The 26,746-nt window shown below is 39.6% G+C and overlaps 2 protein-coding genes and 1 pseudogene across 10 annotated transcripts in view; 2 read left to right on the top strand and 1 right to left on the bottom strand.

The window, feature by feature from the left end:
• The first annotated feature begins 62 nt into the window (after window positions 1-62).
• LOC132907719 (uncharacterized) lies at window positions 63-6,418 on the top strand. The gene is made up of 5 exons (XM_060961082.1): window positions 63-806; window positions 1,545-2,097; window positions 3,799-4,132; window positions 4,880-5,246; window positions 5,791-6,418. The coding sequence occupies exons 1-5, from the start codon at window positions 696-698 to the stop codon at window positions 6,307-6,309; spliced, it is 1,884 nt and encodes a 627-aa protein (XP_060817065.1). The 5' UTR covers window positions 63-695; the 3' UTR covers window positions 6,310-6,418.
• Window positions 6,419-7,833: 1,415 nt separating this feature from the next.
• On the top strand, window positions 7,834-9,480 carry LOC132907942 (uncharacterized; annotated as a pseudogene).
• Window positions 9,481-15,545: 6,065 nt separating this feature from the next.
• The window catches only part of LOC132907675 (AF4/FMR2 family member lilli-like), a 162,615-nt gene continuing 151,414 nt past the window's right edge, over window positions 15,546-26,746 (bottom strand). For 7 of the 9 annotated variants that reach the window (XM_060960988.1, XM_060960989.1, XM_060960992.1 and 4 more), the window contains 11 exons: window positions 23,323-23,377; window positions 23,069-23,121; window positions 22,118-22,637; window positions 19,435-20,204; window positions 18,413-19,298; window positions 18,190-18,329; window positions 17,872-18,066; window positions 17,706-17,813; window positions 17,525-17,621; window positions 17,144-17,438; window positions 15,546-17,051 (listed from right to left, as the gene is read on the bottom strand). In XM_060960988.1, the coding sequence (XP_060816971.1) occupies window positions 16,942-17,051; window positions 17,144-17,438; window positions 17,525-17,621; window positions 17,706-17,813; window positions 17,872-18,066; window positions 18,190-18,329; window positions 18,413-19,298; window positions 19,435-20,204; window positions 22,118-22,637; window positions 23,069-23,121; window positions 23,323-23,377 (3,229 nt within the window). In that variant the 3' untranslated portion in view covers window positions 15,546-16,941. Of the gene's footprint in view, window positions 17,052-17,143; window positions 17,439-17,524; window positions 17,622-17,705; window positions 17,814-17,871; window positions 18,067-18,179; window positions 18,330-18,412; window positions 19,299-19,434; window positions 20,205-22,117; window positions 22,638-23,068; window positions 23,122-23,322; window positions 23,378-26,746 lie in introns of those variants that run through there. The other 2 variants (XM_060960990.1, XM_060960997.1) reach the window with 2 other exon arrangements.

Below are 26,746 nucleotides of genomic sequence, written 5' to 3'. Positions count from 1 at the left end.
GAGAGTAAATAAAATTTTGCTAATAGACGAAGTGTTGAGCGATTTTTTTTCTTTTTTTTTTGGTAAATAAAAAAGAAAGAAACAATGGAAAGTAGAAATAAAAATTGTTTCTAAGAAGAAAACGTTACATTTTACCGTCAGTGGAAGTATTATGTAATTACAACGTGACACGAACATTTTTGGTAAATAATGGAGATACGGATAAAAAGTAAAAATGTCACGGTCGAAAATTGTGAGCGATCGTTATCGAGACATTATTATATGTGAAAATGGACACAGGTCAATTTAGATGACTATCGGATGGAACAATTGTTAGGAAAATGGTAGGTGTCCAACAGGAAAGGGAATGCTATTCGGTGACGTGAATCAGTACATTGTTTGTCGTTGTACCGTAACGATTAATCCCGTGGGACATTCGGACGTATTAAATAAGCACGTAACACGATGTTGTAAAACAGAATCCATTAAGTTGACTCGTGATTTCGTCCGATGGGAATTCTACAAAGTTATAGAATGAACAGTGCAGTTTCATTCTTAGCGGCGAGAATTAAGTCCGATTAACGTCACTTGACCTAACGTTGCAAAGGGCAACTCCGACTTTGCTTGCCTCGTGCACTTCGCGCATGATTTTGCAGAAAAAGTAAAGAAACTTCCGCAACGACCAGCTGTGTGTTATTAACCGCGTCTCGCGAACTATGGCTTTGCTCACTTGGAAGTCTTGGAACATTGTCTTATCAATCTCTACGGTGACTGCCAATGCGACCATTGGAAATAAAGTCACTTACAACGAGCTGATTGATACAACGGTACTCAAGTTATAATTGCAATGAAAACATGAATTGAAACATATGAAACGTCCATGTTATTATAGATTGATGGCTTTGCCGTTAATTGAAAAAAAATGGATATTTGGTATGTTTCAAGGTCGATTAAAATGACGATGTTGGCGATTAAAATGCTGCAACAACTGCTCGGCATAACTTGAGAAGAAATATGAACTAATTGCCTATGCCGAGCGTTCACGGATTTATTAGCCAGCGTTTGTCTCGTAAAAAGCGTGAGGAGAACGACGAACGCTGGAAAATGAACTACGTATTTGCGATATTTTTTTCATTTTGTAGTTGCATTACTTTTTTAAATGGAAACCTTCCTTCTCTTCGCATCGTAAGAATCGAATCTTCTCATCGTTCTGCGGAAAAAAAGTATTTGAGAACTGATCGATTTAAAATACAGTTCAACTTTAATTTTGTAGAATATTATCCGAGAAACGACGTAATGCAGGACTCTTATATTTATGTTTTCTCTGTCCTACGCGTGATAAATTCTGTAACACCCTGTATATCATGATAATAATTACAAGTCTCGATAGTTTGTGTTTTTCAATGTCATTGTATGATACACAGGCTCGAAAGGTAAAAGGAAGGTAGAAGGAATTTCTCTTCAAAGACGATTATACATAACGAAATTAGTATACTACTAGTATATTACGTGTATGTTCTTTTATCTATCAAAAATACACGATCATACGAAAAGCGCATTTTCAGATGACAATCGTTCGATCATGCACGATGTTCCATGCAGACGACGCTCTTCTATTAGCTGGCGAATACGACGAATTCTTTCAACGATCTCTACTCAACGATATACCGGTTGCTCTAATCTCCGAATCGAAATCAACGGCGTTCGAGATGTTCACTTTGAGCAAATATTCGTACACGATATACACACAGTTCTCTGTGATATATTTGCTTTGGAAATTGAACCAATTCATCGTGGTTGCATCCTCGCAGCCAATGCTTCAATTGCTTTTGCAAAGGACAAGGGACTCTGGTTGGTCGAACTTCCAGGGTTTCCATATTCTGATAGACAGGAAGACCGAGCAACGCGGCTGTGTGAACGCTTACAATTTCCTGTGGACAGCTTGGGAATACGACAGACTTTCCACCATATTTCTGTGCATCGATCCGATCGAAGGAATCGTCCTTTATACTTTTAATCCTTATTCGAGCATCGCGCCTGAAGTTTGGAGGAACGTTGGACATTTCCATGGGCGCGGTGAACATCCTTGGACATTATTGAAAAAGAAATACCACGATGGTGAGTCGCTTAACTTGTAGTTAGACTGCGAACTCCGTTTCGACGCTACTGAAGAGATAGCATTTATTGTTAATTTGACATTCGCTTTGTTCTCCATTTTGAATATTTGCACACATATTTATTAGGTCGTCCGGAAAGTTTCTTTCGTTTTATAAGGAAATAATGAATGCACGACATTTTCCGTTTTATATTATTGTTGAGGTTATTAGATGTGTGAACGAAGGAACGCGTGGATAAATTTGTTAGAATTTAATCTTAAAGTTAAGATTAATAATCTGTGGAAAACACAATGTTTGTGTTGAAATAATATTCGGTGATGTTTATTAAACAGAACTACAGAACCTGACGTATATAAGCGAGTGATATAATTAACAACGTGTGGAAGAATTGTTGATTGTTGGCCAGTTATTCTCAGACTAGACGTAGGTAGTGACCCATGATCCCTTAAATATTTTGAACCCCACTCTCTATACAGTAATGAGTATGACCTGTGTAAGTGTCCTGTACAAATGCCTGTGTAGGTGTCTGTGTAAGGGTATTGTGCCTATGCGTGAAATATCGTTGTATTCCAACAAAATTGTAAGATAGAAAATATATTTTAATACAGAAGTGTAAATACAAGTCGGAATATAATTTGAGCTGGTCCAGATCCACACGCTAGCAGTGTTACCCTATTTTTTTTTTTTTTTTTTTTTTTTTTTTTTTTTTGGTTTTTACAATTTGTCCTGAAGTACATTTGGTGAAGTGTCATATCTCATTGGTAAATAAAAATAAAATAAATATAGCATGTGGGTGGCTACCCCCAGCGGGGTGCCAGCTTCGTGTTTTCTAAGTTATATCTTTTATGTGTGTTACCCTATGACTGAAAGCTCTGAAGCCATCGTCGCCTGTCCACTGTTTATGGTCTGCCTTCGTCCCAGTCTTTTGTCTATACGCTGTCGATGACTTCGGTGCTTGAGAAAAGTAAAAAGACCAGATGTAGAGTTTCCTTAGAAGCGATGACCACTTCAACAATATCACACAGTTGAAGATTACCGTTGAGGTTATTAGATGTGTGAACAGAAGAATTCGTGGATAAATTGTAAAGTAGAAAATATATTTAATAACAGAAGTGTAAATACAAGAAGGAATATAATTTGAGCTGGTCCAGATCCACAAGCTAACAGTGTTACCCTATAACTGAAAGCTCTGAAGCCATCATCGCCTGTCCACTGTTTATGGTCTGCCTTCGTTCCAGTCTTTTGTCTATACGCTGTCGATGGCTTTGGTGCTTGAGAAAAGTAAAAAGACCAGATGTAGAGTTTCATTAGAAGTGCTGACCACTTCAACAATTATTTTATGGAATTACGTACGATCCATTCTGTTCTATCAAAATAAATATCACAACGTTCGACAGATTAGGTTTCGTCCTTCGTATAAAGACGCATCGTTGTAAAAGACGTGTTGTAAAAGAAGGACACTTTTCGGACAACCTAACACATACTGTGTGCATTCGGTACATTCTTGCACGTTTAAGCACATTCGTCGTCGTCGAATGTTTCCCTTATGACGATAAAGCAACAAACTAGCGAATAACTTGGCGACAGACTAGTCAAACGAAAATTTGTACCACTGCGCGATAATAAAATTCATTAAGAAAGTAAGAACGTTTAGGAAATAGTGTGAATAGATTCTAAAATGATAATAAATTGAATGTGGAAGATTGGAGAACATGCGAGGACTTGATGTTCGACAAAACGAAAGATCTAAACGGATACGAGGTCCGAACGAACGCCATATCCTTCGAGCCGCATCTTCAAATAGACCCGACTAAACGAGGCTTGGAACAGTTCTCCGGTGACAATAGCGAAATCCTGAAAATAGTGTTCAAAAAGTTGAACGCGAGCCTTCGCGTGCGTGTGTACACTGGGTCTCCGTATAATTTAGGAGGAATTGGCAGTCACGGAACTATGGTGGGAATGATGGCTGACTTGGCTACTCGTGAGGTGGATATAGGAATGAACGCGAGGAGCCTGTATAATACATGGAAGGTCGAGTACGTGTTTCTCCAGTTTTAACCCTCCATAATGCTATGTGACTTGGAATGATAGGCACGCATACGCTGCTGCTCATAAGTATGTAGAAGCTTCGATGAATTTGTATTAGCCCTTTCAGGGTCGTGTCTCCTTTTAGTCTGTGAGAAAAAATTAGTTTTTTATCAGTTATTGATAACACAAATATATTGCGTTATTCTATATGTATATCATATTTATGGCGTAGCAATAGAACAAACCAAAGACGACGAAGACTCCTGAAATTGCCAACTCTAAATAAACTTTAAACAACAAAACTTATATTAAGTTGCTCGGGAAGTTCTTTTCGTTTTTTAAATAGGAGGCAAGTATAAAATATATTTCCGTCTGTGTACCTTTCTTAAATAATGTATGATCATTTCTCTTCTAGCACCTTTTGCCATCTCTCTGAGAGCCTCATAACATCATTTGTCCAAAATTCTCTTGGCTTACTTTTGAAATATTCTTCGAAGCCGTTTTTCACTTTGTTTCTAATTTCCTCGTCGTATATTAAATTTTAAATTAACTCAAAGAACCGTGATCGATCACGATTCTTCTTTTCCATAAATTAGCAAAATTCTATTTATAATTTAAAACACGTGAACGTTGTACCGAAAGGAACGTTCGAATGAAAGAGATACATCGAATGTCTGACCATGTCGGAAGAATCTACTTGAAAACTAAACGCAAGGAATTCCCTTTTATATCGATTGCCATGTGTTTTATTGCAGACACACGTATCCTCACGGAGACGACGGTCTTTGCGTGTTCACGCAACGAGCAGGAGAAATATCAGAGTTTGTCAAGATCATGTCCTTCCTATCGCCAGTTATACACGCGGCCAATCTTGTTGTATTCGTGATCGCCCTTCTGGTTCTTACGAAATACCAGGGATTCATAGAAGCTAGCCTGAATATAATACGTTTGATGACTTTTGGCGCCGTACATAGATTGCCGAGAACCAATTCCACCAGGATCTTCTTCAGTAGTACGTTCATATTGTACTTGATAATGAACGCGCTGCACCAGAGTCATTGGGCTTCGTTTCTTACCATTCCTGTTTCTCTACCGAATATTAGAACATCGGAGGATCTTAAGGTACTTGTATGATCTTAAGCAATTTACGAATACCCACGGTGTACCTTGTGTCGATACTTGAACACCATAGTTCTCCAGCATTTTAAAAGAAATATCGCAGCTAGCCGAAACACATACTTTGTTCATTTAAAACTACAACCACGGATGATTCATATATTTTCCTGCAAAAACAAAAAGAAGAAATAGCGCACGAAATTTATATTTTGTATAAGTTTATCACAGAGAGACTCTTAATGAAATAGGAGAAGCCCCGCGGCTAGAGAATTAATCACGTACTTTATTAAATAACTAAAAATAGTATTATTGATGCGAATATTAATGCGAGTCACTGTATTTATAATTGAGCCGTTTATTTGCAACAACGGTTGACTGCACGAGACAAAGATAAACGATATCGATGAAATCATATAACCGGTGCTTTGGCATTAAACTTGAAAAAATCTCGCAAAGTGGTTTTTGCATTGCATTAAGGAATGAAGTATTTTAGCCTGTGAAGAACCTCAGTTTTCTAGTTTTAATATTAACGAAGTTTCATCGTTCACAGAAGTCTGGTTGCCAAATCTACGGATCGATATTTCACGGTCAAGAGCTTCAGGATCCCGAACTACAATCACGTTTCCACAAGGACACCTACTATGCTTGCAAGGAGCACGTGTTTCGATCGCAATGCGCCGCCTGCTTAGGTGACTGTCTTCATCATTACATGAGGATCCACAATGAAGCGCGCCTTTATCGATCTAAGAAAATACAGCAGAACGCGCTAGTGTTCAAGACCAGAGAGGACTGGCCATTGCTTGTTTCTGTAACGTATATGATTCAGAGAACGGTGGAAGGTGGAATTATAGGAAAATGGAAGGAGGCGAGTACAAGAAAAACGCGCTGGGCGTGGAAGAAAAGGCAACTGAACAAAAATAAAAGCTTTAAGACTTTGGAGATGCATCATGTCTTGTTCAGCTTCTATATATTGGCGATTGGATACCTTTTAGGGACTCTGGCTTTTGTTGTGGAGATCGTTATGGGAAGGCAACGAATTGACAAATCCTCGAGAAATCGGAGGCATTGAACGAAAAGATTTTCGATGTTAAAATTGTTGGACGCAGTGGTTTTCAGATGATTTTGTATCGGGAGAACATGATATCACAGGAAGTGGCACAATTTCGACGATTCTTGGAAACGACATTCCAGGAATCGGAATTTTCGAGATTTGGTTCTAAACTTTGGGCCGATTTTGTGATTTTGTATCAGGAGAACGTGATGGAGCAGGAGGTGGCACAATTTCGACGATTCTTGGAAACGACATTCCAGCAATTTTTCGGAATCGGAATTTTCGAGGTTTGGTTCAAAACTTTGGGCCGATTTTACGATTTTGTATCAGGAGAACGTGATGGAGCAGGAGGTGGCACAATTCTGGTAATTCTTGGAAATGACGTCACTTTTCAGGAACAATCGAGGTGATTCCTGGAAATGACGCCATTTTCCAGGAATTTCTCGGAGCCGAAATCGTGAAAATTTGGTCCGATTTTTCAATTTTGTATCAGGAGAACATGATATCATAGGAGATGGCATAATTTCATCGATTCTTGGAAACTACGTCATATTACAGGAATTTTTCGAAACCAGAATTTTCGAGATTTGGTTCACAACTTTGGGCCGATTTTGCGACTATGCATCAGGAGGACATGATTTCATAGGAAGTGGCATTATTTCGATAAATCATGAAATACGATATTTCCCAAAATTTTGGGAAGCTACCTTGCTATCTTTGTTATATTGTTAGCGTGGCCTTATTTATTTCTCATTTTTATATTTTTGTTTCTTGGTGAGTTTTTGTGAGATTTGACAGTAAAGCGGATAAGTAACGAGACTGTGAAATGCTGCTAAACTACTCTGATCTATCGAAACTCTTTCCAAGTACATTTTATATAATTCTTTCTACAATAAATAATCTCATTTTTCATTGTATACTCATTTCCAAGAAAATCGTCGCTGCTGATTGCTGTTGGTTGCTTCTCATTGCTTGCAGTATCCTGATTCTTGTTTTTATAATCAATACAAATAGAAACAATTTATTTCTATTATTTAATTACACCTTGAAGCAATCTCTACGATTTCTTGCTCTTCCCTTTCCCCTTTCCAATGCACATTTCTTCTCTTGTCATGCATACACTGCAAGGGCATAGGAGAAGACAGCACATAAAGTGAAATATCTGTAGTCGTTCGCCATGGAATTAGTATCACACGCAGCAATTTCATCTTTCTAAATAAAATATGCCATACACAGACATGTTCTATCACATAAATGGCGAATTATCTTTATTGGTATAAGTTGTTACTAAATATGTACACGATAACATATATAATAACTAATTTTATAATTGTATCATGTAATAGCATTGCTTAATAAAAGAATTATTTATTCCTTTCGCGACTAAACAGGAAATTGATATTATTTGAATACTTACTGTGCTACTAATATCGACATTATTAATTATTTCAATACCTACAAAACTTTTAAATAATTTAACAAATTGGAAAGGACACAAAGGAATTTCTTCATAAGAGAACAAGATCTTTCGAACGAAGAAAAATGGGTAACTTTTCAACTTACGACTTTCAATTTACGAAGAATAATAAAACAAAATATTAATTGACAATCTTTGCTTTTAAAGTTCTCTCGTGTTCTCCAATTTTACCATGAAACGCAAAAATATTGAAACTTTCAAAACGATTCTATCTCTGGCAACTCGAAGCTAACGCGGTTCCAGCAAGTTTCTACGTTGAACAACCTACGACAATTTCGACTTGGCAAAAACGAAAACACCTACAATTGAAGGCAGTAACTGTGGACAACCCTTCGACGCTGACAATCGATCCTGAACAAAGAAGAGACAAGCGTGTTAAGCGGCCTAAACGGCATAGTGACCGAATTACACTTGCCGAAATTGTACGCCAGCCTGAAGTTAACCGGCTACGCGAACAACACTCGTTGCTACAAGTTGCTGCCCCTGGTGGCGAACGGTGAATACGACGTGTTACTGAATATTCAGTACGCCTCCAACAAACCGAACATGACCACCACCTATCTGCACGTCAACTCGGCAATCAGTATTCTGACCAGGTATCCAGATAACGAGACAGTCCACGCGAGGATCTTGAACTTTATGAATTCTATGTCGTAATGCGAGTTATTTATTACCGTACGGTATAATTACCGTGTTTATGTTTTAATGTTTTACAAATCGAGGAATAGCACGCGCGAGTTTAAAAGTCGTACGAGTGGCGTTAAATAATTCTATGTCACGTCCTCGTGAACGAGTTCCGTGGAAGGTTTGTCCGATCACGGCGTTTCTTTTATTTACGTTATCTTCGACTGCGTTTCAAAGTAACTTATCTTCTTTATTGATTTCGCCTATTCTTCCATTATATCCGTAGATTCTGTAGATTCTGTGGACGCTTTAAGGGCAGCTGCAGTCAACGTCTACGGATATGTGCGAATATGGAAACACCATTTTTCACGATGTACTGTGTGTACCCTCGGATCATTGGGATTCGTATCATGTGAAAAAGGAGAGGAACGTGACTTCTGCCGCGGGTAGGTCTTCGAGGTTATCGAGGATAGCTTTCGGCTTGGAGGTTTCACCTTTCGAAACACGGGACAAATGCTTCGTACTCGACGTACGCGGTGCGACCTGATCGAGAGACTCGTTCAACTCGGTGCTGATGCACTTGTCGCGGAGTGGATTAATAAGATCGTCGGTGGGGGACAAGGTGATGAGCAGATACGTGCGCGAGTGCAAGAAGACTAAAGAGGATGAGAAGAAAAGTTACGATGCGATGAAACCGAAGCAAGTGGAAACTCTGCGTTTTATATTGTGGTTTTCGGACGGTGCGCTTCGACACTGGCATTCTTCGTGGAGATCTTCTTACAACGTGGCGGCTGTGAATGACACAGAAGAAGAAAAGGAAAAAAGAAATTCCCATTTCTCCATTCACCGCTTGAGGTATTCTTAAATAAGTTAAACGAGTGCTTTGACTCGGTGTTGATCATCGTGAATATCTTCGGCGCTTTCAATCGCAATGGAAAAGTTATTTTTTATGGGTAAATGCAGTTTGTAACGTCCTTCTGCGTTCCGAATTATTCGAGGCTAACTTTTAAGGCTCCGGTAAGTATAATCTTACTCCGCGACGACACTTTCAAGATAACAAATACGTGCTCTGTTTTGTGAGAACGAAAACGATCGCTGTTTATTAGAAAATTTCAAAGACGGACAAAGTATTCGAATTCGTTTCCGACAGCAAACGATAATAATAATTCAGGGCTTTGAAGGGATATCAAAGAATGGATGTTAATTGGTCAATATTGTATTTATTCCTTCAGTTTATTTTAAACAATTTGTTCATTCGAAGGACTCGTAAATCCCCCGTAAAATGAATATGTTATATGTTTCTTTTTACAATTTATATCATATACACAATGATAGCAATAATAATAATAATAATAATAATAATAATAATAATAATAATAATAATAATAATAATAATAATAAAATTAGTAATAAAGTTAATAATAATGATAATAAGAATATAATGATAATGACGGTGATGACGATATTAACTAATAATAATAATCAATCAAGTCAATCATAATAATAATAATTATCATTATTATTACAATAATCAGATTAATTGTAATGCAAGCCAAAGGCGCAAAACAAACAAAACGTAGAGTATACGACATAGTAAAACCGTCATCAGTTTTCTTTTAGTCAACGGTTATTTATCTATCTTTTATGTACGCAATTTATAAACCGTTCGTCAGCTGCGCATTATATCTCTCTCTCTCCTCTCCTCTCCTATCCATTTTGTTGCAATTATATTCTTCCTCCTCTCATTGTCTCTGCATTCCTATTTTTCTCTCCATTCTTTATTCTCTCCATGGAATCGCCGTGTTTGCGTTTTCTTTTGTATCTCTCGTTTAGCAAAACAATCTCACTCTCTCCCTCCCTCACAATCCGCTTAAGCTGAGATTACTATAAAATAGATAAAAAAGCCCTGCTCGCAAAATATCTCGCAAATATATCGATATATATATGTATATATATGTATATATGTATATATTGTCACGGTCTTCTTCCCCGTTCTATTTCATTCTCGTCTCCTCTCGTTCCCTTCCTTTCTCCCCCGTCCCTAACCGCAGCTCGTTAGCGCGTATCAAATCGGTCTCGAGGCGAATCTGTCCGACATGAACCGATATTATTTCGATTCGCAATCGCGATCTTCGCGTGTCCATTCGAACAAGATCTAACAAAGCGGAAAGAAAGAGAAGACCTCTGCCCTTGAGACGCGATCGACCATAGGATCTCAGCCTTCGTTTCCCGAAGTTCCACCGAATGCTACGAACACGACAACCTGTACAATTTTTCTGTCAAAATTTACTAGCAAACTTGTTCTCTCTTTCTTATCCTCCGATGCTTTCTCGACATCGCGTTTTCTCCGCCGTTTTCTCTCCTTCCCGGAAAGATTCTGTCGATTGAACCTCTGCGGTCGAAGCAATTGCAGAGCTTCGTTGCGACTGCGTCGTTGCAACGACATAATATTTCGAAACTGTGTCTTGTATAAAACAGTCCTACGTATAATTTTCGCTATCTGCAAAATGTTAACAAGGATGTTACGATCGGGAAACGAGAAAGCTAGAATCCGATCTGGTCGATCGCGGAATTGTGCGTGGCAGTTCCCCACAGATCGCCTGACAATCGTGAACGTCGTTCGTCGAGATCGGAAAAACGATGTTGTGTACGTTCACGTACCGTACGGGTCAAAAGATCGAACGATCGGATCGACGCATTCGCACACCCACGTAACACGGTCTCTCTGCCCCTCGATCCCATTCTTCAAATTCATTTCCATTCCTATCAAAGCGGTAAAGGTTAAGTGGTTAAGTTAGCTTAAGTAACAACTAAAGGATTCTTCAATGATTAATGCTCTTTTTTTCTTTCATTGCTCGTATTAAGCCTGTTGATCAGTCCATTCTTGTGTTTCGTGGTTGGGGAGGCTAGTTTTGGATCGAGTACTTATGCTAGATGATCGATCAACGTATTTTTTTCTTAATTTCTCTCTCTCCCTCTCTCTCTCTCTCTCTCTTTCTCTCTCTCTCTTTCCGCGAATCCCACTGTCTTTCAGCCTTCCGCGCCAATAAATACAATAATTAATTAATCGATCAATCAATCAATATTAATAATTAAAATAAATAAAAAGCAAGTAATTAGCTTTCGTTAAGCGAATTTGGTCTCTCCTTGGTGCGGTTGCCATTCTATGTCTCTCTCTCTCTCTCTCTCTCTCTCTCTTTCACTCATTCTTTCTCTCTTTATTGCTTCGTTCTCCACTTTTTTGTATCCCTTTCTCGCATAATACACTCTCATAGACACACTCTCTCTTTCTCACGGCTTCTCTTTTCCGTATCCATTCACGCTCTCATTCGTCGCTTCTCCCTTTCGATCCTACGAGTCTCTCTCTCTCTCTCTCTCTCTCTCTCTCTGTCTGTTTGCTTGCTTGTTTGCTCGTTTCATTTGCTTATCTGTCTGGCCGTCTCTTTGAGATGATCTCTATCAAACGTGACCGATCGACGCGCGATTTTAATTTCTCTGGCAGCTGAGTGGGACCCTCACGAGTGAAGGGTAGAGTCTACTTCGGAGAACGAGACAGACTAGAGTTCGCTAGAGTCACTAGAGCGTCGTTCGAAAAGTAGAGGCGAACGTTAGTGGAGGTTACTTCCCTTCTTTTTTTTTTTTTTTTTTTTTTTTTCGAAAGAATTATTGCGACGTCGGCTCACTTTGGAAAACTACCCTTCGAATCGTGTAAAGAGTCCGTCCTGTCACGCGTCGATCGTACTACGCGGTATGTTAACTAATTAATAAATTGCTTGTGCATTGCTCGTTGCTACTTAGTAGTGTTCGGTTGCTCGTCACCGTGAACGCGAACTCTCCCGCCCTCATTCGCGTCTGTCTATCCTCCGTGTCGTATCAATGTATATCATACAAATATAGAAATACGGGTCGCGAAAGACGAGGATCTGAACGACATTGTAAAATGTTCTCTCGTTTTCTCTTGTTCAGCCACATCTTCCTCTACGCTCTGGTATTTCAAGGTCGACGGCGAATTTTTCCAACCACGAACGTTTCTGGAGGACCAGAGAGTTCTCCTGTGAAATTGGAGCAACGCGTTTACGGAATCGGTTAGGTACTACACGCGATACGACCGTATACGAGAGTATAGTAAAATAATGATCGTATATTACTATTAATATAATAATATAATTATGATTGCATGTTTTTATGTTTACATATATGGTGGTAAGAGGATTTTCTCCTGTACGAGTATGTCAATGTTGTATATTTGTGTGCGTGCGTGCGTGTATGTTTTCTGTGTGCGCGCACGCGCGCTTCCATGTGTATGTGTATGTTTCGTATGTATACATGTATATAAATATATTACAGTTTTACGGCGTAGCGGGTAAAGAAGACAGAAATCAAACAGTTTTAATTAACTGAAACATTTTCGACATTATTATGTGTATATCATACATATGTATATTATTATACGCTCGACATATCATCTTTCAATTATCGAATAATCATTTCTGCTGCTGTAATACGTAGAATATACAGTTGTCATTGCGACATACGTTGTTTCAATCGGTTTCCACTTTTCTTTCTGTTTCTCCACTCTTCTCCCCCAAACTCACCTTCTCTCGTACGCGCACGCACGCACGCACACAAGACACGCACCTCTTTCTCTCCTCCTCTCGTACTCTCATACCCCATTCATTCCTATAAATACCTCAAAAATTAATAACGATAATAGTACCAATATAAATCAATAATAATATAATATAATATAATATAATATAATATAATATAATATAATATAATATAATAATAAAGATATAGATATTAATGATAATATATAATAATATATAATATAATATAATATAATATATATAGGCGACGATAAACTTTCATTAAACCGTAGCGAAAAAGTTCACGTAGCCCGATATATAAATCGATCGTTATTGATCGGTTCAAAAAGAAGAAACTAAAAGAAGAAAAAAGAAATAAAATAAGAGAATGGATGGAGAAAAAGCGGAACCACGTAAGCGCGCGTAGACTCCGGATACATAATCTCTGCCACCCATCAAAGGAATACCTGAGCGTGGCGATATCAGAAAGGTAGCACCATTCGCTAGGTTTTTCTTTATCTTTGGAGGTCGATAGGAACGTAGGACTTGTCCAAAAAGAACATTTCTCTGCGCGACGACCGTTAAACGTATCTTAATATAAAATAATAAGAAAAAGAAAGATATTTTAAATTAAAGAATATGAAAGATTTATACAGAAGGAAACTAATCGTAAAAAAACGCGATATTGCGATAAGAGAAGAGAAAACTACGAAAATACATCGTACGAAATAAAACTTAATGTTTTAACAAAGTTTTAAAAGAAAATCGTTTAAAAAGGGATTAAAAAAAAAAAAAAACACAGAATTTTTAATTAATAATGACGCGTTACACCGATCGACAGACGTTGCACCCTGCAGAACATCCATCCTCACATTCAACTAATTTCTCGATAAAAGCGCGGACGCGTTCGATTTCATTGCAATAGCCAAATTGTACGTGTTGCAAAGTTCGTTCAAAATTCTCGACCTGTACGTCTGTATATATAATATACGTTTGCATTGTATCGCGTATTCGTCTTTACATTTTCACAGCACGGGCTGACGAGAGCGAAAGGCCTGATATTATACGTATCCGCTATAAATATGTGTCTCGAAAATATCAAAACTTTTTTTTTTAATAGATCTCTTTTTTTAGTTTCTTTTATCCTTCAGTCCGTGTGCACGCGCATACGAGGTATAAAATTGTATCCCATAAACCATTATTGGACCACTCTTAGTAACTCTATATGGGCCCCCCTAAGTCTCGTCAACTCGTGTTCGATCCCTTTGTCACGGTTCCAGCATTTTTTCCGCCGTGTATGCTTCTTTCGTTCCTCTTTTCTCTCTTTTCATTCGTCCGTTCGTTTATTTTCCCTTTTTACTTGCATCCTACTCGTAGAAAAGCGTTAGCAATTAATCGACCGACACAGCGCATTATGATCAAACGTCTATACGGATTGGTCCAACATCTCTCACGTTCCGTATTATTAGTAAAAACTCTAACAGAAAGGCTCCCGGGAGTTTTGGAATTTAATTCGATTCAATTTCGATATGTTTTGACTAATTGTCGAGATACATTGCTCGTTACGATCCTGGTCCAAAGAACGATTTATTAACTCCCAGTTGAATGCTCGCTCGCTAGTCAATTAACTGCTAACACGTTTCCACTTGCTATTATCTTCCTGTTCTCGTCTCGTTACAATGGTCATATCAAATCGAATTCGTCGTTTTATCGAGAAAGGTAAAACGTTTATCTCGTCAATTATCTCTTCCTTTTTTACACTCGATCCTCGTATACTTTTAAGCCTACATTCTCATAGCTGCGAAAATATAGGAAAAAACACTAAATTGCGTGCGTATCTTGCGACATAACGGTTTCTCTTCTTTTTTTTTCTTTTTCGTTCTTTTGTTTAATTTTGTCGGTGACGGAACAACGAAAAGAAACGGAAGCGTATCGAACAAATACAATTTCCGATTCGCGAGAGGCGGATGAAGGGTGGTCGATTGTATCGAACGTAAAAAATACAACAATAAAAGAATTAGTAATAATAGTACGAGCGCTAATAAAAAGTATATATGTACAAAAAAAATGTAACGTAGTACAGTTATTTCTGAAGAATTGGACTTTGGATAGAACTTCTAGGACAAATTCGGTGGCATGTAATATCTTGTGTATGTGTATTTTAATATTTTTCTTTTCTTTTTACCAGAAATTTCTTGATTTTCGATAACATTTGTGGTAGCAAAAATTGGGGCGGGCCGGCCTGTCGCGTCCAATTTAAACGTCGACAGGTCACCCTCAAGGCGGCGGCACTCGCAAATACCTATTTACAAAAATATACACATGAGCAACTTACTTATTCATTACGCTTGGTATATTTTTTATTTTTTGTTGTTTTCTTCTTCTTACGTCTCGTGTAATGAGAGTTACGCGCTATTTTTTCGTTTGGTGTTTGTTCTCGCTTTCTTTGTTTCTGTCATTTCATATTTTTTCTTCCTTTATAATCGCACTATTTATAATGTGGTGTATATGCACTATATATCATTATCTGAAAATCCTTTTATTTTTTCATCTCATCACTAGAACCTCTACTTATTCCCCGGTTAATTCTAAGTAATGTAAATACTATATATTGGTTGTTTTGTTTTTTTTTTTCTGTTACCGTTTAACTTTGTTTTTCCTTGTTGCGTATTAATTATCTAATCTAAATTACTTTTTCTCCTTCGTAACCTATCTACAAAAAAGAGTCATGTCTTTCGTTCACAGACGTTAGACATAATAGCAGTAGTGTTGTATCGGTTTTGGATCAATCTGTTGATCTTGTTGCTCGCGGTGCATCTCCACCGAAGAGAAATGCATCACATTACACTAAATTGTCCCGTCTCTATCTCTCCTCCATTTTCTTTTCTTTTCATCTATCTCACCTATCCATCATGGATCTCACGATCGCCATATTCTTTTGTTCTTGTTTCCTTTTTATTTACTAAAAAACGGAACACTGACGTGCGTGACGCGATGGTTCTCTTTTCATTAAATATATTCGTATCTATATATTTATAGTTATCTATATATTTATATAGGTAATAAACTATATGCATATATATATATATCCTTGTGTATTCGTCGCATTCGAATCGCCAGGACGAAACTCATGCTTCAGGTAACGTCGGCTACGGCGCACCGTAAAGCGAGAACACACGGGCGCTTCTGTGGCACTTCTTATTCCTTCTCCGTCATTTCTTTCCTTCGCAGTTCATTTTCTTCTTTTCCTTTTGTTTGTCGACCTCATCTGTTAACTTACAAAATTGATTTAGTCCGAAAAAAATAAGGACCAGTATTTTGCCCTCGTTTCTTTCTTCGTTTTTTTCGAACGTATGTTTCTTCTATTGCTTCGTTTCGATCACTTTCTCCTCCGATTTTACATTTCCAGTCCATTTTCATCTCGAAAATAAGTAACGCGTGCTATACACAGGATACAAAGGCTCCCTCTATGACCGATCACGAATCGGTACTGATCATTCTTCTTTTAACTTCCTTCACTGTTAGACGAATAACTCTGAATTGACTATAAAATTGGTGCTAGAAGTTTTAAAAAATGCCAGGCGCCCATTCACAAACCCCCGAACGAAGAAACGTAGTGATTAGAGCTTTCGAATATAATTATATCGAATACAACAGTCTCTTCGTTGCTCCCCAGACCACCTTCGATTCTTGCTCCCCACCAGAATAGTCCTTAATCATTGAGAATATACTCGACGTCTCCCGTTGTTTTGTTTTCTTTTTTTTTTTTCTTGCTCCACGATTTTCTCAACGCGCGTTACGTTACTATAATCGCACGATTGCCGATCTTCCGTACGTCTTCCAAGTCCACAAAGATCGTTTTACATATCTTTACGTGTACATCGTTGGGTACGTGGCCATGTTTTGTGGGAGAGAAGTAATATAATTAGGGGTGGGGGGTCTGGGGCTATGCCACTGTGGTCAGAGATCTCGAAGCTTCTTTATACCGGCTTGAACGTAGCGCACCAGATCGCGCAATGAACTTTTCAATGTTAGGGGTCCCAATCTTTCATCCAGCTCAATGAAGAAATCTGCAGGTACAAAATGACAATACAAACACTTTAGCTATATATCCCTCAAATATGGAAATATGTATATGAATGATCGAATGCTCGAAACTCACCTCTATTCATATCTGTCACCAAAGCGTTTGCTTGGTCCCACAGTTCGAGACAGTTCAGTAGCAGGTTAAATTGGTAATTTTGCTTATTCATAGCGTTATAAACAATATATGGAACACTAACGTACGACGGAGCTGCCTGCGGTTGACCCGAAGCAGCTCCCCGATTTGCTAGTTCGCCGCTGCTATATCCGGAACTCTGACTACCAACAGAACCCACAGAACCAGCTGGTGATGGTGTTGGGGATAAAGATGGCGTCCCTTGTCCTTCTACTTGTACCGGTGTTGTCTGAGCAACCTAAAGATAGTAAATATAATAAGTTTTATTAGATAATCGAATAATTTGTTATTTTATGATGAAGCGTTCGAGTCCGGCACACATACCTTTTGATAGTACTCGTTCAGAATTTTTTGGGACTCTTTGATTTCGTATTTGCGCAATCTGTATAGCTTCAAATATATGAGGGATTGACAAAAGAGACTAAAACAAACGAGACACAACAATATTTTTGAAACACGTTCGTACAATCACGATAGGAGAAAAAAGCTCAAAGTGCGTACTCACCTTAGAATGGCCAGCTTGTTATGTATATAACTCTCTGTTGAGTTGTTCTGCTGACTCTTGAACTTAGATGAGATGTATCTAAGTAGAGCAAGCGGAAAACGGAAGTAACTTTAATTAAGGGATACTCTTTGTTCTATTTCTGGGGTTTTCTTTGCAATATACTCACTTGATAAGACTAAGTGTATCCTTGTACATGGTGAACGATGCCCTCTCCGTGACAGAATCCGCCTCCATGGCGTTTCCAGTGAGCAGGAAACAGAGAACAGCTTCTAGGTAAAGCATACCCTGCGCCGTGAGTTCGCATTCCTTGTCAGCGCTATGTTTTAGCCGCTTCGCTTCCATCAGGTACTGATTCTGGTCCCTATTCGCACATAAACGTGCAAAATGAAATAAAGGGTCCATCCTATGGGCGTGAGTTTAGCGCACCTTTTTAACCGATAGGCAAAATTGCCAATTTAACCGACGCAATGAAACATTCACTCACCACCTATCCTGATCCTCCAAAACTTCATTTTGAGGATTAAAGTAGGAATAATACACTCGCTGAGGCGGAGGTGGTGGCGGTAATAAACTGGTATCAAGTTTCTCTTCCCGTTCGTGATTCGTTGGTTGTATTTCACTTTGCTATTTAGCAAAAATGCCATTGTTTAACAAATATGAACGATGTTAAACGAAATGGGAAATGAAAAATGTCATTTATTTAGTACCTGACTTGAAGATGGCCTAGGTGTAACTGACCCGGCATCAGAATATTTCCTTTTTCTCTTTCTTCGCTCTTTGTTTTCACCCGACTCTTTCGTCTTAGTCTCCGCGGAACACACAGTACCGAAACTGGACACTGAACTACAACTCGGACTACGTTTGCTCTTGGGCAGGCTACCCGCACCACTACCACATCCACTAGCACCTGCACAGCCGACACCAGCCCCGAGACCGATGCCGCAATTACTCTTCGTGTCCGATATAAGTTCGCCCTTGATCACAGCGCGATTCTTAAGGTCACCGTCGACCAACAATGCGTCACCGTGAATCCTCGTGTCGGAGGCTAGTTGTTGAGGCGGTGGCGTATCGACAATCTCCCCTTCCTCCGGCGTAGGCGGTCGAGGGGCCTGTAAAGTCAGCGTCGAGGCTTGTCTCGACGATGGCCTCGTGTCCGGAAGTTCCGTGCGTTGTCTCAACTCTTTACCCCTCGACAATTGCGATATATGCGGAAGTTTGCTCAGGTCGATCCTGCAGAGCAAACTTGGCACACCATTCACGTAGGTGAGCTGTGGGAAAGACTGAATCAAATTGGATGCCTGTGATGACGGTCGCTTGTACGGACTGTCTCCTCCTGTCGGTGTATTCGCAGAGGTATATTCCTCCACGTAGATGCCACATTTTCCACCGCCTTTACCGCCTTTCCCTCCTTTACCTCCGACCTTTCCTCCTCCCATAGAGGATGAAAATACTTTCCGAAGAGTGTCGCTTTTCTTTTTGTCCTGTACGTTACCCGCGTCCTCTTCCTGTAACTTCGGACCTGGGCTGTTATCGCTGTCTGAATTTTCTGGAGAAGTAGCTCTAGTTGGCGGTGCCCTTGGCCTTGGAGGTACTCTATATTCACAACAAATCAAATTCATTAAATCCTTTTACTTAATTCAATTTTATCGTACAAGCCCTCTTGCACAATAATTTACCACCCCTTCAATTGTGCAAGAAGATCCTGATCCTCGATATATAAGACACTTACCTGGCAACCTGAATACGGTTTCTCACGGACAATTCAGACTCGCTATCAGAATCGGACCCGCCGACGACGTTGGTCACCCGTGAATTGGACCTTCTAGGTTTAGCCTTCGCGGGACTCTTTCTCTTCTCCTGTTTCTTTGGCGAATCTGCCAGTTTACTCCTTTTGATAGGCATTCTTCTCCAGCGTGCATTATCATCCTCAGAGGCACTGTTGTTTTTTCTATTTGGCGGACGTTCGTCTTCGCTGGAAGACGCGCTCAACTTGGATCTTCTCTTTTCGCTTATAGGGACTACTACGGGTGACACCCTGGTCGGTCGATCGCTATCCGAGTCGCTAGAGGCTCCCTGTGATCTGTCATCGCTTCCATCATCACTGGTCGTTATGGTGGCTTTTGAAAGAGGCGCCTTCTTCTTGGGGCTACCCGCTCCTCTCACTCTGCTGCGAGGTTTGCCATTTTTCAGATTTTCTTCTGGCGTCCGATGACCAGCTTTTGTATTCTTGTTGGTGAGCTTTCTGGGACGACCCGGAGGTCGACCTGGTTTCCTGTTGTCCACCACCTTTGATTTCTCTGGCTGAGCCCGATTTTCCTCCGCTGGCTGACCTTTCTCCTGATCCGAGGGACGATCACTGTCACTGTCCAGCACGCTGATCATCGCGGCGTTGCGGGTACTCTTCAGGGCCTCGTCCAGCTGCCAATCATGAGCTGCCTTTTCCCTGTGCGTTCTAGTGTCCGTCGTCGCCGCCGGAGAACCTTCTCGCCTATTGCAATCCTATAAAAAGTAATTCTCTAATGTAACTGTCCCGATACCAGAGGGCAAAAATATATTTAGATGAAATGTCCTGATTCAGAAAACGAGCCAGTCTGTTACGAATGTCCATTGAAGTCCACAGCGGGACTCGAAGTTGGACAAAGTTTGATGGGGTACTACGCTGAACTCGGTTAAAGTTTCAGAAGATTATTATGCTTCGTATTTCCATGTATTATGAACTCGCAAGCATCATATAAGTTTATGATTATGTCTTAACCCACACATCCAAACACCAACCACTGTGAATTATATCAATTAAACATAAAACACTTAACCTCTTAACAAGCACATCTTTTTCGATTTACTAGTGGAAATGATTAAACGTTCTTATAATGGAAATGAGGATGAAGATGAGGATACATATCTGTCGTTAGATGTATACATATTTTGGTACAGGATGTCGTATCTTGAATCTATGTAAAGATCATTAATTAAAGGAATCAGCTAAGTTAAAGATAGTCCAACTATAGTAAACATATTGTAACAGATGAGACTAGATTTCACAATGAAATAAAAATGAAGCAGCAATACCTATAACTCACAGGATAACTCTTCAATTTCCAAGAACTCTCACCGAACTCGTACAACTCTCTCACCTCTTCAACAATTTTTACAAAACTCTTCGAGTTCTCAATAATACCGAACTTTTAGGAGGATAACATATACAGCACACATTCCTACCACGTGTAGTCAAATTTCTACGTGACACGTTCCTCTCAATCGATACTCTAAAATCTAAAGTCTAGATTCTAGATTTTAGGTTCCTTATTCTGTAGGTTGCGAAGTACTTTTGGAGGACCGTTTCGATTATTTCTAGTTGAAGATTTCTATACAACCCTTAATACCCTCAATAACCTTCGGGACCCACCATAAATCTTGGCATTTCCATAGTAAGGGTCCTTCAGATCGAACAAGTATCTTTTATTTCAGGTGTTCCTTAAATTTATTGTCTGTTTCCGGAAGATACAAAAAAGTTGAGTTTTCTCACGTTTGGTATCTCCCGCTAGCAACTTTCTCTCGGTGGCGGTTAAGACCCTTTCTTATCCACCAAACTTCTTCTTATCCAATCAGAAGCAATGCCTATTGTCCTCATTTTCCTAGCCAAAATTGTCATCAACAAATCCCATGGTCCCATATGCTACACACCCACCACTAGCTTTCCTTTATCTTTAGTTCAGTCACGTCTCTTGATCGGGTTCTACCCTTAGTTCAATCACCTAGTTAACTTATATCTATACGCAGCGAGCGTAACTATCTGTGTCTACAAGTTGTTGCAATAAACTCTAAATTGTAACCTACTAACTTAGTGTATACTTAATTCAACCACCTCTATTATCCTAACCGAAATAGGGGATCGGTCATTTCGTAGCATCGATTGCATAATCATAACGGGAATTTACGACTCTCCGCGAGTGGTCGAACAACTACAAATAAATGTATTGCCTTTATATCAACATGCGAAAACGAGTTATCTCGTCACTTGGTAGCTAATCAACAAGAAATATACTTTCTTCATTGAAAAATACCCTGTTTTGTAAGTGTCTGGTGTCTACTAAAGATAAAGTCTGTTAAAGATATCATTGCAGATACAAGCGCAAGGACTATGACAAACCTAATTGAGATTGACTTATCTTTGTTGACTTTTAACTCTGTGATTACACCCGGTTAATAAGACGAAAATATTTCCTTGAGAAAAGAAATCGTCGTTGGACAAAGATTTAGGAACTCTGCTCTAAGTTGAACATTCGTCATCCGCTCGATCCTCTATCGTTCGTCATTCCAATGAATTCTCACTTTCACAATACGAAACCACCATGTGTGTTAAGAGGTCAAAGAACACCAACATAAATGTCAACTACAGATGAAAACTATACCTGAGCTTGCTTGTTTTCCGAATTTTGTTCCCCGTGAGACATGTTGGTCTTATTGAAGAACGAACTGAGGTTCCACCTCGGTTTAGATTCCTCGATCGCAGGCGGCGGTTCTTCGATCAAATTTTCGTTCTTTGGTGATACCGATGGAGGAGTGGAAGGGCCTTTGGTAGGCTGGGTGTCGGCTTCATCCTCAGAATCGTCGCTGCTGTCAGATCCGGAATCAGAGCCGGAATCAGAGCTTGAACTGGCGCTACCTGGCGAACTTTGTGGAGCCTGAACGGAAGGACTGGGTGGCCTTTGATGCGTCGTTGGACTTGGAGTACCTTTCGATTGCAACGGGCTCACCGGCGGAGGTGAGAGCACTTGTTCGGGAGTCAATTGTTTCGGCGGTGACGGAGGTCTGATCGGACTCAGTTGCCTTGTGGGTGATAGAGGACCCACCGGTGACGGACCCATGGGTGACATGGGTGCCAGAGGTGGCGGGGCCGGTGTCATCGCTGGTATTAGGGGTGCTGATAAACTGTGAACATTAGTAATAATTTTCTAATAAATACAAATTCGTGAAATGTTCAACTTTGTGTCTGATTAAATAAAATTTATTGTCAACTCTAAACTTAAAACTTATTATTTTCATCTCTAGACTAAAAAATAATAAAGCAGTTGGAATTATTTGTTGTTTCAAATTGCATTTCTCTATCTTTAATATAACTTAGATGCGAAATTCTGTTCGTTAATAGACCGAGTTTTTGAACGTAATAATATAGTAAAAATAACGAGAGTGATAAATTCAAGTTGAGAAATAATATAGTCCCTGTATATCGCCCTGGTAGGATGATAAAATAAGTTGATAATTAGCTATAAATAGGTGGGCGTATTAATTTTGGATGGAGATAATGGAACCATATAACAGGAGTATTAATTAGCGATCGTATTGATAAACGGGATACTTACTCGACCGTGAGGTCTGGGCTTCTGTTTCCCCTTGTCGTTCGCGATGACGTTTCCTGTGGAAGAAAAACGGAACGATTACCAATTAATTTTATAACATCACTGTGATCGCGATCTTCACATACGTTTCTCTTTAACCGAACTTTTAATCCAATAATTGTTACAAGTACGAATTAATTAATATAAATACTACAAATTCAATAATAATGCCACAAAATAGAATATTATGGTATTCGATAATTTAACGATATTATTACCTTGCTTGTCTCATCTTCGCTGTCCTCGGATAAACTCAAGTCCCGCTCCAAATCCCTGTAACAAGAATGAACAAAGATTTTTAGTAAAGTTCCACGAAATAAAAGAAAAAAGAAATTAACGACTTTATCAAAAGCATCATACAGAAAAGAAGTCCAATAGGGTCATTTTCATCCATTAGCGAATGTGCAAAGATCATTATTTTCATAAACATATATAATTATCCCCAAGTTTTTGACTTTTAAAGAAAATAAATATATCTCAGTGTTTTATCTAGAATAGCAGCAGATATTATACTGCATTTATTGTCATTTAAAAGAAGAACAAGCTTTCACACGCATTTCCTAAAGAAATTATTCAAATCCCTAGAAATACACTGTTGCAGATCTATAAAAAATTGTACGTAAATTGACGAACTGCTTAATCATTTGAACTACTGTTTTAATTAAGGAAAAAGAAATTTTAGTATTTCTGACGTTAAATAGAATTGATTGTTAATCGTTCATCCGCCGAATAAGGCTCGTTAATCGCGACAGCGTATTATACGAAATGGTCGGGAGTGGAAACAGAGGCGAAAGAAAAACGAATCGAGCCGGTTCTCTTCGAACGAAGCACTTTCGATTAGAATCGACAAGAAAAAGAACGCGGACGCGGAGAAGAAACGCGTGCCGAGTTCACCGACGCGCGGTGCAACCTGTAGAACACGAACGACGCGAGAGGCTTAGGTAGGAAACAATCGTTCATTGATCTCTGAAACCGCTGTTTCACTTCGCCTCTCCGCCGTTGGCTTCTTTGTCACTCAACAGCCCGCGTGTTTCTTGCTTTCCCTGCTCGCACTTTCGCTTTTGACTTCCATTAACATCCGATCGGTACAGTATTCGATTATGTGGTACACATACCATTATACGATCTAATGCAATGTACGATATCGTATCATTGTATGAAGCGGAGAATATTCTATTACATGACACGTTACAAATTGGAGCAATATTCGAAAGACGAGGTAAAATTTACTGGATGTGAATTCGTAGATTTTTATAGCGCGATACCCGTGTACTTTCTATAACTTTCGTTTTAGTGGGCCCTGGATTATTCTTGTTATAAACGACGAATATTTCGTTTCATAGCGACGGAAGAACTGTCACCCGTATGAGACAATTAATATGATATAATTATAAATAGAATTGAAAAAGTAGGAAACATGAAATGCTGTACGTTAAAAAATAGAATGGATAAAAGTTTGATGCATTTCTACAGATGCATTGAAAGTATTAAAACAACAAAAGATGTGAGATCACAATACCTCGTTTTATACAATGCGCAGGAAAATGCCAAAATTACTATATTGTAACTTTAGAATCGTACTTGTAGATTGCAGCGTACATGATGTACGTGGAACGAGAAGTTTGACACTTGCATACCAATGTACGTAACCAAAGGTAGCAACATTCTAATTTAACCGGTGAATCGGTGAACGACAATAGCAGTGCGTCGTCAAGCATCGTAAACGCGCATCAGCGAGCGTAAAGAAGGAGAAAAATAAAGAAGAGGGTCCTTTCACCCTCGATCGGCGAGGCACGCGAGAGGCGGCGACGCCACTCTAAGAACGGGTAAAGTGCAGCGAACAGGGGGGGAATGGAAAGCAGCGAGAAGAGTAGCTATGGGGAGGCAGCGAGAAAAGAGAGAAGACACGGTCTGCGAGATAAAGAGGGAAAGTATACGCGAAGCACCGAACGCGGATGTACGAAGGTTCATCGACCCTAAACACGCTGTCCTGCGCGTCCTCGTCGATGCCTATGGATATGGCCGACTAGCCGTGCCTAACCTCGGGTTTAGTCTTCTCTCTGCTCTCTCGTGAATTTTTCGTCTAGCGAAAAAAAAAAGCAAAAAGAAAAAAAAACCCTTTTCGTTTTATCGTGCCACATCCTCTCTTCCTTCGCTCAACAGGCAACACACGGAATAGTAGAAAATTGTCGAATCGAGAGATCAAACCGGAATTCCATTCACCCTTGGATTTTATTGATTTATTAAACGAGATTCAGTTAGAAGTTTTGATTGACTTTGAAACTACAACGAGCTTCGAAAGCTACGGGTCGGAAATGGTGGAATAGCAAAGGAGAATAAAGTGGCAAAATCGGCGAACGAACACATGGTTTAACGATCGTGGATTGCGACCTCGTGGGAACCCTTTCAATTTCGACGCCATGCCGTTCGTTACCTTCGACGGATTCTTCGCCTCCCCCCTCGGGAAACGACAGCCGCTTTATCTTCTATCGGAGCGCGAAAGAACCAGGGAGGTACAAACTGGCGTTTAGCAAAGTTCAACGATCTTATTCTCCGCAGATTTCTTCTCTTCTTCTTCTTCTTCTCCTTCTTTTACTTCTTCTTGGGAACGTTCCGCGTGTCGGAACGATATGATAGTCTGAGGATCGGGACGAGCTGCTTTAAATTGCTCCAGGTAGCGAGCCAAGGCATATATATATATACTATATATGCCTGTAGAAATTAAATTGAACATTTTGTGACAATATAAATTTAGAACTTCGTTTATAGGAACTTTGGTGGCTACAGGCAATTCGTATAGCTAGTTTCTGTAATAACGCACGACTTTGATCAAAAACGAGATGTTTCGATGAAAATCAAACACGCTTCAAAGTCAAATTTAATTCTAGCAGACGGAGGAGAGTTTCCTGAATACGTCGATGCAAGAAAAGTTGTCAAGTTTTCTAGATATCGAAAATCAAAATTCACGTTGGACAATGTAATATAGATACGTTCGCGTTTAGACAAGTGTATTCAACCTGCGGGAGTTTGTTTAAAATTCATCCAAAATTTCTGTAGGATATTGTACCAAGAGGAATCTTTGACGGCTATTTATTACGAGAAATTGAACTTCGAGTAAAAGATACATGGATGGACCGAGTTTATGGCTCGGGAAGAAGAGTTCATGACCATTCAAGGTTTAGAGCGAACGTGACAGAATGCGTGCTAAGAATGTCTACGTAGTTCGTTTGAAGTGAGTGAAAGAGATTGTAAAACAGAGGATACTAGGACATAGATACATTGCCGAGTTAGTTCTTGAACAGCAGTCATTGTGTCGGAAGCTGATGGCAAGGCGAGAAGGAAAACGGTACTCGCGGTTGGAATCCATTTCCATTTGTCAGCGCGTTAACGCGGCCCCGTCATTGCGGAAAAGGAGCAGAACCTGTTTGCCTGAACCCGGGGAGGCAGACCTTCTTTAACCTCGCGTGATCCGCCGCGAGTTTGCAACGAGGAACAGGCCACAGCCGCGTGTACGCGCGAGAACAGCGAACCAGCAACACAGTGGCGACGTAGTCGCGTTACGAAAAGGGAGCGACATATCCGGCTCCTTTGGGAACCGGTGCGAATCATTTCCGGAGGAAAATGAAAAAGAAAAGTCCATGA

This window comes from Bombus pascuorum, chromosome 6 (genome assembly GCF_905332965.1).
Source record: "Bombus pascuorum chromosome 6, iyBomPasc1.1, whole genome shotgun sequence".
Lineage (NCBI taxonomy): Eukaryota > Metazoa > Arthropoda > Insecta > Hymenoptera > Apidae > Bombus > Bombus pascuorum.
Note: the sequence above shows the minus strand (reverse complement) of the source record. Positions and strands in the feature narration are given on the sequence as shown.

What these genes read in the sequence shown, in the direction of transcription:
- LOC132907719 (XM_060961082.1), top strand. Translation starts at nt 696, where the DNA reads ATGGCTTTGCTCACTTGGAAGTCTTGGAACATTGTCTTATCAATCTCT. An exon ending in GAAAAAGAAATACCACGATG is followed by an intron (nt 2,098 to 3,798) that starts GTGAGTCGCTTA and finishes TGAATGTGGAAG; the next exon opens with ATTGGAGAACATGCGAGGAC. An exon ending in GAACATCGGAGGATCTTAAG is followed by an intron (nt 5,247 to 5,790) that starts GTACTTGTATGA and finishes CATCGTTCACAG; the next exon opens with AAGTCTGGTTGCCAAATCTA.